This window comes from Protopterus annectens, chromosome 1.part1, assembly GCF_019279795.1.
Source record: "Protopterus annectens isolate FY-2018-M chromosome 1.part1, PAN1.0, whole genome shotgun sequence".
NCBI classification, from domain to species: domain Eukaryota; kingdom Metazoa; phylum Chordata; order Ceratodontiformes; family Protopteridae; genus Protopterus; species Protopterus annectens.
Genome location: NC_056726.1, coordinates 364970065 through 364983701, shown reverse-complemented (window position 1 = coordinate 364983701; position 13637 = coordinate 364970065). Strand labels below are relative to the sequence as shown.

Sequence of the window (13637 nt, the reverse complement as noted above, 5' to 3'; positions counted from 1 at the left end):
TGACAGCATATGCATTCCCACCTCTTCCTTTGATGCACAAAGTGCTACTGAAGATCAAAGAAGATCACCCGAGGATCATCTTGATTGCTCCAGATTGGCCGAGGCAACATTGGTACCCGCTACTGAGGAGTATGTCTCGGGAACACGCATGGCCTCTACCCCTACTGCCTCTACTGCTAACACAGAACAAATTCAAAATCCTGCATCCAAACTTGAAAACACTGCAGCTAGCTGCTTGGAACATTACATAAGGAAAAATAACCCAGATTTATCTCAAAGGGTTAAAGACATTATCCTGGAGGCTCGCAGACCCTCAACAAGGAAACCTTATTCAGCAAAATGGAAAAGATACCTCATTTGGAGTGCAACAAAAGGAGTGGAGGCATCATTGCCAAACATAGCCAACATCCTGGAATACTTAGAGCTTTTCCACAATGGTCTGTCTTACTCCTCCATTAAGATTCATGCATCAGCAATTTCAGCAGAATACAACATGGATCCTCCAGTCTTTTCTCAACCTCTACTCAGGCAGTTTCTCAGAGGAATTAAAAATGTAAAGCCACCAAGGAAACCACCATTGCCTACTTGGGACTTGAACTTTGTATTAGAAAAATTGACACTACCCCCCTTTTGAACCAGCAGCAACAGCAGAATTACAGTACTTATCTTGGAAAACTGCATTCCTGCTTGCAATCACTTCAGCTAGAAGGGTTTCTGAATTACAGGCATTAATGGCAGTACAGCCCTTCCTTATCTTCCATCAGGATAGAGTGTCCATGAGAACTAATCCTACCTTTATGCCAAAAGTGGTCTCCAGGGTATCATTAAACCAAGCGATACACCTACCAACTTTCTTCCCCAACCCGCAGAACAGGGGGGAAAGATTGCTGCATACCTTGGATGTACACAGACAATTACGCTACTACCTGGACAGAACCAAGAGCAATAGAAAAACTGGCCAGCTTCTGGTAGCATATGCAACAGGAATGGAAGGAAAAGCAATTTCAAAACAATCTCAAAATGGATAGGAAATTGCATTAGATTTTGTTACTCTTTTCATGGAAAGGCAACTCCAGAAAACATCAGACCTCACTCCACAAGGGCTACAGCCACTACTACAGCTTTCTTACGAGGAGTGGCTACCAAAGACATTTTAGAGGCTGCTACTTGGAGCTCCGTGCATACATTTGCCAAGCATTATAATCTGCCTTTATACTCCAGATCCCGAGCAGGCTTTGCCACTGCTGTTTTGCAAGGGATCTTAACTACACCATAAAACTCTTAGTGCCTCCTTAGTGCCTCCTCCCCCAGTTTGGCTATGGTATTCTACCCATTTGTTAGGACTGCAGATGCATCCTTGAAGGACATAGTACAGTTTTGTACCTACCATAAATGTAGATGTCCGAGAGGTATGCATCTGCAGTCAGGATTACCCACCCTCCTTCCCCTCTGTGGTACTCCTAGGGTATTTGCCCATCTTGTAGCTGGCTGGGGGAATCTATTATGGTGTATTTGTTTGTATATACATGTTTATTTCAATTTGCTCTCTATTGTTTGGAAACATTTGCATTTATCCAAATCTAGCCTTCCTAGAGGGCACCTGGCATCTGGGGCAAGAAACACTGAGGAAAATGGCGTCTGCTGATGCCTTTATACCCGAAGAACTGCAGCTATGACGTCGGGTGAAGTGCGACATCAGCCAAGGCCAGACCCAGACTTTGGAATCCGGCCGACCGAAGGGCTGCCTGAGGCCAGGACAACCCATTTGTTAGGACTGCAGATGCATACCTCTCGGACATCTACATTTATGGTAGGTACAAAACTGTACTTTTATCCAGCCTGGTGGTGGTGTCCTTGTACCTAACAATAGGGATCTGTTACTAGAACATTACATTGGGTGGGCCTTAAGCATCCTTAGGACACTGAGGTTTGTGTACTGCTGTTAATCTGTTCTGAGCCAGTGGCTGGAAAGTGAGTTTAGTCACTAGCCTGGGATGCTTGGGTATTGATATAGTTTTAACATAGTTGGTTTATTAGCGATGCTCTGTGTGGTGTGCTTACTATGTCCCAATGTGAGAAGGAAGCCTTTAAGTTGAGTAAATACTTGAACCCCTCATGTGAAGTATCAGTAAAGTTTCGATCAAGTATGAAGCAATTGCAGTATTGCCTCAAAATTCCTAGCACTGTCAGGATGGCTACAGAAGGGGGCAAAAGCGGCCTTAAATTCCATATTGACCAATGCAAATTAATTTACATTTACCGGGAAATTCCAACTGGACACAGGTCCTTTTTCAGTGGAGGCCCAGGAAGAAAAGCTCAAATGAAAGGGTATAAGAAAACAAGGTAGGTCAGTTTTCACTCTTGGTACTCCAAAGTATAAAAGAAGAAATGTAAAAGTGTTAGAAGTATGTAGGCGCGAAAATAGTAATTGCTATAAAGTGGTCAAGTTAGAGTAAAAGAACTTTGCCCAGTAGTAAGATAATTGGATTTCTGACTAGCTAGAAGCAATAGTAAGCAACAGTGTAATTTAGTAGGTCCAGGTGCAATACGTACCTACTTCTGTAAAATACTTGCTGACTCACGCAACTGAAATTATTGTGAAGTGGATTGACCACAAATTTGGTCAGTCATTTTTCTGTGCAAGTGGGGGTACATTGACCACAAATTTAATTAAAAAATATTTTTTTTGGGGGGGGGGGGGGGGGCTGTGTTGAGCAATACATAACCCACACATTTGGTCACAGACATTTTTTTGTGCCAACGAGGTACATTGACCACACATTTGGTCAAAAAAGTTGGCACGGGTGGACCTGTGTCCCCATGTTGCTTAACTCATTACAGCCAAGTGACGTCTCCAGGTGTTTGTGCATTTATTTCCTACTGTACCTCTAGGCGTCAAATATTGCTTGCTCATATTTGCAATTCAAAACCATGCTACATACAAGGTATCAGAATATTTTATCTTGAAGCATATATGATGGCAAACACAACTGTATTGATATGACCTCTGTCAATTAGTATTTGTTAGAACTGTAAGGTGATAACTTCATTGTTTTAAAGGCAGAAGCCACACCCACTGGGAGTTAAAGGTACACACTCAAATGAGCTGTACTGAAGGGAATGAAGTAAGTATTCCAACTCTGATTGTACAGCAGTGGGGAGGAGACAAACTTACCTCTGACTAAAGCACATTGTGTGTTGTAACATACTTTTCAATTGGAAGACCTTTTTCTTACAACTGAATCAAGGACCTAAACATGCTGTACTTGTGTGTCTGTGTGCGTAAGTACATGTATGTTTACATAAGCAGATTTTGAACTGTGATAAGTGTCTGATTTTTTTTTTTTTTTAGTTTTTCTGCCTCTGACAGGAAGTCTGTAGGCAATGCAGTTGTCACCTGCTGTTATCTGGGTACTTATGTAACTTAACTCTACCTTAAGACAACTGGCAAGTTTTCTTTTCAGGCGATGTACTCAACTGTTCAGCTGGTTGTGTACCATCACCTGGTTTTTACTAAGTGGCCTTTTTTCTTGTGGCTTATCTTCTGCCCCAAAATGATTTGAGTGCAGCTGTTCATTTCCAACCCTTTCAGTTTGATCCTTTGTCATTGGGCCATAGGACTTATTTGTCTGCCCATAGTATTGGCAGAAAAAGGAGATGCTGACTCACTTAGCAATTTATTTATCATGTAATGAAGACACTAATATGGGACATGAAAAAAGTTTAAAACTAGAGTAATTATCCATGAGAGACATGCTAAATTTAGATGTTTTACCATGAGGTAGTGCCTCTTCCATTGAGCAAGTGAATTGGAGACCCTTTTGGAGTTTCATGTAGCAAAGCGTACCTCCAAAAGAGTGTGGCCTACTTAACTTATTCCCTCCAGTAAATCTCTTTTTGACGGTGTACCTTTAACTCCCAGTGGGTGTGGCTTCAGCCTTTAAAAAATGAAATTATCACCTTACAGATGTTCTTCGTGTTTCACTGTTGCAGTCATTACGTTTGGGGTAATCTGCTGGCAGGTTGCCCTCAGTCGGCCTGAATTCCAAAGTCTTGGGTCCTGCGTCGGTTGCTGTCTTCTCTTTCGTGACGTCAGGTCGTAAGGGGTATAAAACATGCAGCTGATGCCATTTTCTTCAGTCTTTCTTGCCGCATGGTGCCCGAAGCAGAAGCATTTCGCAAGTGCCGGTCGGCCGACTACTGAAATAGTTTGAGTTTCAGAATTGAAGTCACTAAAGCTAAGTACCCTGTTTGGGGAAACTTTTTTTCTTGCTCTTTACTGATGTCAGAAAAAGTTAATAATTGTGTTACTTGTGGGAAGCAAATATCTCATAAGGATTTCCATTTATACTGTTTTCCTTGCCTAGGCCCTGATCACAACGTGCCTGGCTGTTGGTTTTGTGCTAGATTTAACCAATGCACTATTAAGCGTCTGTATATTTTTTGCATCAAAGTATTTTGGAAACCGATTTAACTAGCCAGAAATGTAGTCTGATAGCAATCAGACTACATAAAAAATGCAAAGAAAATGACAGAGAGAGGCAGTCGAGATCCAAAACCGACGAAGCTTCTCCTAAGCCAGTCGCCGGTTTGCCGGTACTCAGTGAGGTGCTTTCGCAGCCCCTGATACCCACTACCTTCGAGTCGCAGGCCTCTACTGACACCCATGTGGAGTCCGGCATGCCGCAAGATACTCAAGGTATTGGACCGACGGATGTATCTCCCTCGGATGTGTCCGGAGCCGCTGAACAGGCACCGGCTTCTGAGGGTGTTTTCAGACCTCAACATTTATATATCAAACCGACGACTGCTGCAAAACCAAAGGCAAAGACAACTTCTAAAACTAAAAAAACGACGCCTGAGCCACATGCACAGGCCTCTATGCCTAAAAATCAGATTATCAAAATGGCTGAAAACCTTATTACCATGATCAGGGGTACCCATCCCCCACCAGATAAGAGGCCTAGACAAGACACTGATTATGAATCTTCAGATCAGGTTTCTATTTATTCTGATTCCTCTTCTGATCAGGAATTATCTATACCTCCCGATGAGGATTCTGATGCTGAGGAGTCTAATCCTCTGGAGGAGATGCAGATGGAATATTAATTTGGAGAAACCTTGCATACTTTGAGGGATCATTTTCACTGGGAGAGTCAAGACTTCTCAGAATCAAAAAAGAGGCTCAGGGATTTCCTTCTCCCTCAGCACAAGCCTTTAGCCATTTCCTCTGTTTTAGACATTGTGGATGATGTGTTTTCGGAGTCAAGCTTGACCCTGACTCCTTACCTCCGGCTCCCAGTAAGCCTGACCGATATTACAGGGTCCCTGACTCGCATAAACTTTTATTTAGAAACCTTGCTGCTGACCCTGAAACTATTTCACAGGGTCCAAAGGGAGTTAAGGCCTCAACAGCAAAAACCCCTACCCCCTCTGACAGAGATTCAAGGGCACTAGACAGATGGGGAAAAAAGGTTTGTACATCTGAAACCTTGGCAGTCAGGGCCTTAAACTGTCAATTTCACATGCTTAAGTGCCAACAACATGTTATGGGATTGCTGAAACAGAAAATGATGATTTCAGAATGTGCAGAAAATAAAGAATTGCAGGAATTATTGCATGCAGCTGGACAAGTTGGAAAGCATACTTTGCAATGTGGTTTTGATTCCTTAGAGGCCTCCTGCAGGGCTGCAGTTACTGATCTGTGATTAGGAGGCATGCCTGGTTAAAGGAACAAAATTTGCCTGATCATGTTAAAGCTAAATTGCTAGATGCACCTTTACAGCATGATTCTCTGGTATTAAGGCAGAAGAGTTTTTAAAGAAAATAGAAGACCAAGCTAAGTCTATGCAAACTGTTAGACTTCTTACAAGTGCAGCCACCAAGATTCATTAGACACTGGCCTACAAAAAATTGGTCCTTTCCTGTGTCAGAACGAGCTCAAAGGGGCAAATCCAGACACCCTAAGGTTTCCTTATACCAGGCGCAAGATTCATACAGGTCAAAGCAGTGGGGTGCATCTATCTCCAAATTAGGGGAGATGAAGCGCAAACCTACAGAAAACAGTCCCAATGACTTCCTTCTGCCTACACCAAGCACTTATCTTTTCACAGCACCCTTAGGGGGGAAATTTGCACCTTTTGCTCAACATTGGCAGTTAATAACCCAGGACAAGTGGTACTAAACATAGTATCACAGGGATACAGATTCCTCTTCCACACTCTGCCACTGGCAAACGGCCAGATCTGCCCTAAAATCAGTGGGCAGAGGCACCGAAACAGGTTACGTCCCTAATGGATATGGGGGCCATTCAACCAGAACAGGAAAAAAGACCAGGTTTTTAATCGACTGCTCTTGGTACCCCAGAAAGGACCAGGCCTGGTGGCCAATACTGGATTTATCAATTTTGAAAACATACCTGGACATTCCAAAATTCAAAATGCTGACTTTGCAGCAGCTTCTGCCCATACTGGGCAAGAATGCTTTGCTGGTGATGTTAGACCTACAAGAGGCATACCTGCATTTCCCAATAAGACAATTATGCAGAAGATACCTCAGATTCAAGGATGGCTTAATGCATTACCAATTTTCTGCACTGCCCTTTGGCTTATCTACTGTACCCAGGGTCTTTACAAAGTGCCTGGCACCAGTAATTGCATTTTGCAGACAAAGTAGTATGCAAATATATCCTTACTTGGATGACTGTCGTATTCAAGCAGAGAACAAGGACACTCTTCTTCGACACCTGGCGTTTGTGAAAAGGCTTCTAACATGCCTAGGGTACACTATAAATGAAAAATCACAACTGGTACCCTCTCAAAAGATAATATTCCTGGGTGCAAGCTTGAATACAACTGCCCAGATGACTTACCTTACGCCAGACAAGAATAGGCAACTGATTACTTCAAACTGGCAACAAAAACCCAGTCTTCTGAAACACAAATTCTGCAGGCTTAGGCTCTGGGGTTCATGGCATCCTGTATCCTACTAATTCCATATGCAAGACTGCATATGAGGAAACTTCAGTGGTACCTAAAAAGTTTATGGAGTCAACATTCACACAGTCTGCAAACCATGATTCCTCTCCTTCCCTGCCTGCAACAGGAGTTCTATGGTGGGCAAAGGCTTGTCAGCAAAACATGGGACGGCCCTTCACTCTATCCCCTGCCAGACAAACCTTAACAGGCACATCAGATTATGCCTGGGGGGGCCTACATGGCAGGAAGATGCATTCAGGGCATATGGGCACCAAATCAAATGCATCTACATATCAACCAGAAAGAGATGCTAGCTGTTCAAAATGCCCCAACAGCCTTCAAGGACTTACTTCACCCAGGACAGCTACTAATAGACTGACAACACCACAGTCGTGTGGTGTATAAACAAGCAAGGGGGCCACACTCTTATCCCCTTTGCAGATTAGCCATGACACTGTGGGACACAGCTTTGACCTACCAAATACATCTTCAAGCGCAATTTCTGCCAGGAAAACAAAACACTCTGGCAGACTATTTAAGCAGAAACCTTATGGATCCTCACGATTGGAAACTAAATCCACAAGTCTTCAGCATAACAGAGAAATGGGGAAGCCCAGACATGGATCCATTTGCCTCTCCTCAAATTTATCAAATGAAAAGATTTTGCACAAGGACTTATCACAGACTAGCATGGAAAGTGGACGCACTATCCTTCAGTTGGAAAAACCTATCTGTTTACGCCTTTCCTCCTCTGCCTCTTCTACCCAAGGTTCTCCTAAAAGTCAGACAAGAGAAGCCAAAAATATTAATTGCCCCGGACTGGCCCCGCCAATACTGGTACCCAATCCTAAGGAACTTGTCTCAATACCCAGCTTGGACCTTGCCTCAAACACCACAACTACAGTCCCAGCAAAACAATCAGATTCTGCACAATCGAATACAAACTCTAAACCTGTTAGCATGACTAATCAGGGAATCATAGAAACTCCACCTCTTAGTAAAGCTGTGATGGATGTCATTTTGGTAGCCCGAAGGCCTAGTACTAGAAAATCTTATGCTGATAAATGGAAGAGATTCTGTTCCTTGCACAAGGAACTGATGCAGCAGAACCAAATATTCCTCAAATATTACAATACTTAACTGAGATGCTTGACAAAGGCCCATCTTTCTCATCAATCAAAATCCATGCCTCTGCCATTTCGGCTCATTACAACACAGAGCCACCAATCTTTTCTCATCCTTTAGTAAAGCAGTGTCTTAGAGGAGCCAAAAATTTAAGGCCCCCTAGAAGATCACCATTACCTGCATGGGACCACAATTATGTGTTGGAAAAACTCACCCTGCCTCCATTTGAACCAGCTGCTACCACTGATATAAAGTTCTTATCATGGAAGACAGTTCTGCTACTAGCAGTTACTTCAAGAAGAGTTTCAGAGCTACAGGCCCTCATGGCTGTAGAGCCTTTTATCATATTTTACCCGGACAGGGTGTCTGAGGACAAATCCTACTTTTATGCCTAAGGTGGTTTCCAGTGTGGCTCTTAACCAAACAATCTGCCAACTTTTTATCCAAATCCGCAGAACAAAGGGGAGAGAATTCTGCATTCTTTGGACGTTCACAGACAGCTAAGATTCTACTTGAGCAGGATTAAAGCTCTAAGAAAAACTGAGCAATTAATAGTGTCATATGCTGCAGGATCAGAAGAAAAGGCTATTTCAAAGCAGACTATTTCAAAGTGGATAAGCCACTGCATCCGTTTCTGCTACTTACACCATGGTAAACCTGTGCCCAAGGGCATTGGGTCTCATTCCACCAGAGATGCAGCTACTTCAGCCTTTTTCAGAGGAGTACCAACCAAAGACATTCTAGAGACTGCTACTTGGAGTTGTGTTCACACCTTTACAAAGCTTTACCATTTGCCTCTCTACTCTCAGTCCAGGTCAGGCTTTGCCGCTGCAGTGCTGCAGGGCCTTATAGCCGCACCTAATGCTGTTTAGCTCCAGCCATAGCTTTGGGATTCTACCCAAATGTATTGACTGCAGCAGTGAAACACGAAGAATATAGTACAGTTGTGTACACTTACTATAAATGTAGATGTTAGAGTGTATTCACTGTTGCAGTCCAGGTTACCCTCCCGCCATCCCCATGTCATTCTGAAGTTCATCTTTCCTTCACTACCTTCTACAGCCTAATGTGGTGTATTTGTTTGTAGATGAAGGTAAAGTTTATATTGATGCATGTATATACATGTATATAGAGATATATATATATATATATATATATATATATATATATATATATATATATATATATATATATATAGATATATATGTATAGATAGATAGATATATATGTATAGATAGATAGATATATATGTATAGATAGATAGATAGATATATAGATATATATATATATATATATATATATATATATATATATATATATATATATAGATAGATATATATAGCTACCTTTTTGGGGGCAAGAAAAACTAAAAATTGTGTCTGCTGCATGTTTTATACCCCTGATGACCTGACATGGAAGAGAAGACCGCATCCGACGCAGGACCGACTTTGGAATTCAGGCCGACTGAGGGCAACCTGCCAGCAGATTACCCCAAATGTAACAGTGGATACACTCTAACATCTACATTTATGGTAAGTGTACACAACTGTACTTTCTAACAAATACTAATTGACAGAAGTCATATTAATACAGTTTGGCATCATGTATGATTCAAGATAAAATATTCTGATACCATGTATGTAGCAAGGTTTTGGAATTAATGCAAATATGAACAGGCAATATTTGATGCTTAGAGGCACAGTAGGAGGTAACTGCAGAAACGCTTGGAGACGTCACTCTGCTGTAATGAGTTAAAACTTTGCTTTCAGTTGATGGAGACTGTTGAGATGTTAGTGCCTTTGCTGAGTGGGAGTGATGTGTTCCTTGACCTGCTTTACATCCTGTAACTGTTTTGCCAAGGTTTAGCCTATGCAAGTACTAATACTATGCTCATAGGCAGCAGGAGAGATGCAAGTATCTGTTATCCATTCAAAGTCTACACATGCTTTGCCCCTAGATAGTTTTCCCATAGATTTTGATGGTTACTGTTTGTTGTAGTGGAAAAGTTATGATAATGATCAAAAAAGACTGAAATTGGGTATTTGGGGTGGTGGTGAGGCTTAATGCCCAAAATTTCCAGCCAGGTAACAGTATGGCTTTCCAAGCTGGTATCTATAGCTAACAGTAGTTTGACTATACCTAGTGTGCTCTTGAAGCCGTACTACTTTCCCAGAATATAATGTTGGGTGAGGTAAACGTGTGTTGGCCTTAGCACAACATTGTGATAGAAGCAGTTTAAGTCCTAATTTATTATTTAGTGAAGTGCTTCGTAGTGAGTGGGCAGATACCAAAAAAGGTATTTTCATCCACAAACTGCAGGTCAAGAATGCAAACGATGCAACAGTAGTGAGGAAACAAAACAGCAGCATGTATTATCTGAATATTTTTCAGTGGCACATAGACTTCGATCAAATTAATGAGCATTGCAGCATTCCTAATGCAGTAAGTAGAACGTATGATGAACAGTTGTGTAACAGGTATACCTGGAGTTAAAGCTATGCAGCTAACTTGAAGATTCTGTTGCAGACTGCCCTTTGACAGTTTGTGCTTATTGTGTTGGTGGTAGGCATGTTGGGTTCAAGTAATTGAGTGATATTAATTTTTTTTTTCAGGACGCACAGTTGATTTTTAAAGGCTGCCCGGATCAAAGCACTGTCATGGTAAGGGCATCAGTTTTTGGTTTGCGCGAATCATGAAATTGAATCGTGTGCTGTCAGATGTTCACTATTTAGATTAAAAGTTGAGTGTTAAATAAGCAGGGTAATGGGTGCACACTTCAGTATGTGTTCGGATGGTCTTTCCACTGCCCTGCAGTTTTGAGTATAAAAGGATCATGGGTTGCAGTTGGAAGTACTCCAAAAGTCATGTCATTTATGTAAATGTAGATTTGTTCCAGTTAGATTCTCGGCTGGAGCTCCTTCTTCATGTCCTCCCTGCGGTAGAGTGACGGTTAAAGAAATGCAGGTAGGTGCATGCGTGAATGGGTGTTCCTTCTTTGAAGGTTGGGCATCGGGCTGGCACCTCAGCACCGTATAAAATCCACTGCCAATCATTCGCAGACCGGAGTTCCACTGTATCGACCCCCAACCGGGGAAAAGCCAAAAGACATTAGTTTATGTACTCAAATAATTTCTATTTTGCATGGCACCCCCACACACACACACACACACACACACACACACACACACACACACCCTTTCCTGCTTATGTCTCCATTCTCTGTTTGCCCATGTATTCTACTGATAAAAAAACACTCTGAGGAGGAGGCAAATGCTGGAGTTTGTTGCTGTCATTCAGCAGTATTTTTAAAAATCTTCTAATATTTTTGGATCAGAAGTGCAGTGCTTGCTACTCTGGACCTTTAGGCATGCATGTTTCTGCATGCTCTGTTTCTACACCTAGAGTACATGTTGTCTTTGACAAAGCTCATGCTCCCCATTATCTTCAGTTTGAGAGCTGCAGTTGCCTTTCTCCTTCCATAGTCTTCTCTCATTGGGACGTGCAGTTTCCTTCTGTGCTAGGTGAGCTAGAGTAAAGCCACTTTCTACTCTTCTAGCACGTTCGTCTGCAATCAGACTCTGCTTTTCCAATTGCTGATCAGGGACAGAAACTTTGCAATGGAACAAGCATTTACCCATGAACTTGTTTCTCCCATCTGGCCTACATGTATAGCATTTCTGTAGTTTCCTGCGAGTTTTAGGATGTCTGTATTTTCTGCATGCTGTGTGAAGCCATACCACAATTAGGCTAGCATTTTAGCTTCCTTTCCCCTGTTACAGTCACTGCTTTGTGTATTTCCTCTTATTGTCTGAGTACACACTGATCAGTCAATTTCATTGATGACCATCTTAGAACATATCCATGGTGTAAATTGGCAGTCGATTTCACTTATAGCAGCCTGTTTTATTTGTGCATCTGTCAGAGTAGTTTTTCTAGTGTGTGTTGGAGCACTGATTAGTCCAGTATCTGTTGGAGATCCAGGTATTGGTAACTTTTTTTAACCTAAAGAGTACTATTAGAAAGTTGCATTGGCGGAACATGTTTTTTGTAGAAGCAAAGCATTACTTTGTTTTACAATAAAAAATTGGTTGCTTTGATTATGATGAAGTAATTCTGCACATGTAAAATCATTGCTGTAGGAAAAAATGTTGAAAAACTGCACCACTTCAGGGAACCTGTTAAACATATAAAGGTGAAATATAAATTGCACAATGCCTGTGGAATGTTTCCCTTTCCCGTCAACTGATTTCTTTAACTTCCTTCCGAAATCATATGCGTTTAAAGTACAAAATAGTAATACAGGGTTATGGCGTTCAAGCTTCTTAAAGGCCAGCAGGTTTGTAAGATGGATTGTGGACCCTATAAACGTATTTGCTGGAGGGGAACCACCAGCTTTTGGTGGTATGTTTTTAAGTAGTCAGACGTGCAGCACCTTGTGGTGTTGCAATCTGGCTATTCGAAATTAGATCTCTTTGAAAGAGAACAGGCTGGCACATTTCCATGTGTTTCATTTCCCAACTCTGTGTTTTATCTGAGGAGTTTGACTTTGTTGTCATTTTAGTCCCCGACTTTGAGCAGTGTAGCAGTTTGCTTCACACCAAGTACATCATTCTCCTAATTTTGAGAAAAGATGAATCGGTTTCCTTGAGAAAGTCACTGATCTTCGTGTTTCACTGTTGTAGTCATCACACTAGGGTCATCTGCCTGCAGGTAGCCCTCAGTCGGCCCGAACACCAGAGTCTTGGGATTTCTGTGTCGAATGCTGTCGCTTATTCCATGACGTCAAGTCATCAGGGGTATAAAACATACAGCCGACGCCATTATATCAGTTTTTCTTGCCGTGCGGGAGCCCAAAGCAGACGCAGTTTGTAAGTGCCGTTTGGCCGCTACCTGAAATTTTCGTTTTTCGAGTTTCAAAACTGAAGTCTTCTAAAGCCAAGTACCCCGTTGGGGATCTTTTTTTTGTTTTTTTTTTTTTTGTGCTGTAACCAATGTCAGAAAAAGTTAACAATTGTCTTGCCTGTGGAAAGCAAATACCTCAGATTTTCATTCTTACTGTGTCACTTGTTTAGGCCCAAACCACAACGTTCCTCACTGTCAGTTTTGTGCCTTGTTTAACGCCCAAACTATTCATCAGGCTGTCGCTAAATTCTTTCACTCATTCTCCGTATTCTGAAATGGCTTCGATAAGCCATCCGACTACCGATCTCCTGAAAAAAATGTAAGGATAAAGACAGACCGCATGGGTCCAAAACTGCGGACAACCCTTCTGTTAAGCTAGTCACCAGTCTGCCGGTACACAGTGAGGTGCTTTCGCAGCCTCTGATGCCCGCTTCTACAGATTCGCAGGCCTCTACTGAGATCCATTCAGTCAGGTATGCCACGAGATGCCTCTTTGACTATGGAACCTGCGGATATCTCTACTTTGGATGGGTCCGGAGCCGCTGTGCAGGTACCAGATTCTGAGGGTGTTTGCAGACCTTCCGATGTTCGTATTAAACAGACTACTTTGTTTCTGACTAAAACTACTGAGTT

The 13637-nt window shown here is 42.1% G+C and overlaps 1 protein-coding gene across 6 annotated transcripts in view; it reads left to right on the top strand.

Annotated features, from left to right (window-relative positions):
- Positions 1 to 13637, top strand: part of RBFOX2 (RNA binding fox-1 homolog 2) — a 2020637-nt gene that overhangs the window by 684046 nt on the left and 1322954 nt on the right. For 5 of the 6 annotated variants that reach the window (XM_044075312.1, XM_044075315.1, XM_044075291.1 and 2 more), the window contains one exon: positions 10715 to 10762. The exons of the other annotated variant lie outside the window; for it this stretch is intronic. In XM_044075312.1, coding sequence (XP_043931247.1) covers positions 10715 to 10762 — 48 coding nt within the window. The remainder of the gene's footprint in view (positions 1 to 10714; positions 10763 to 13637) is intronic. 6 annotated transcript variants of the gene reach the window in all.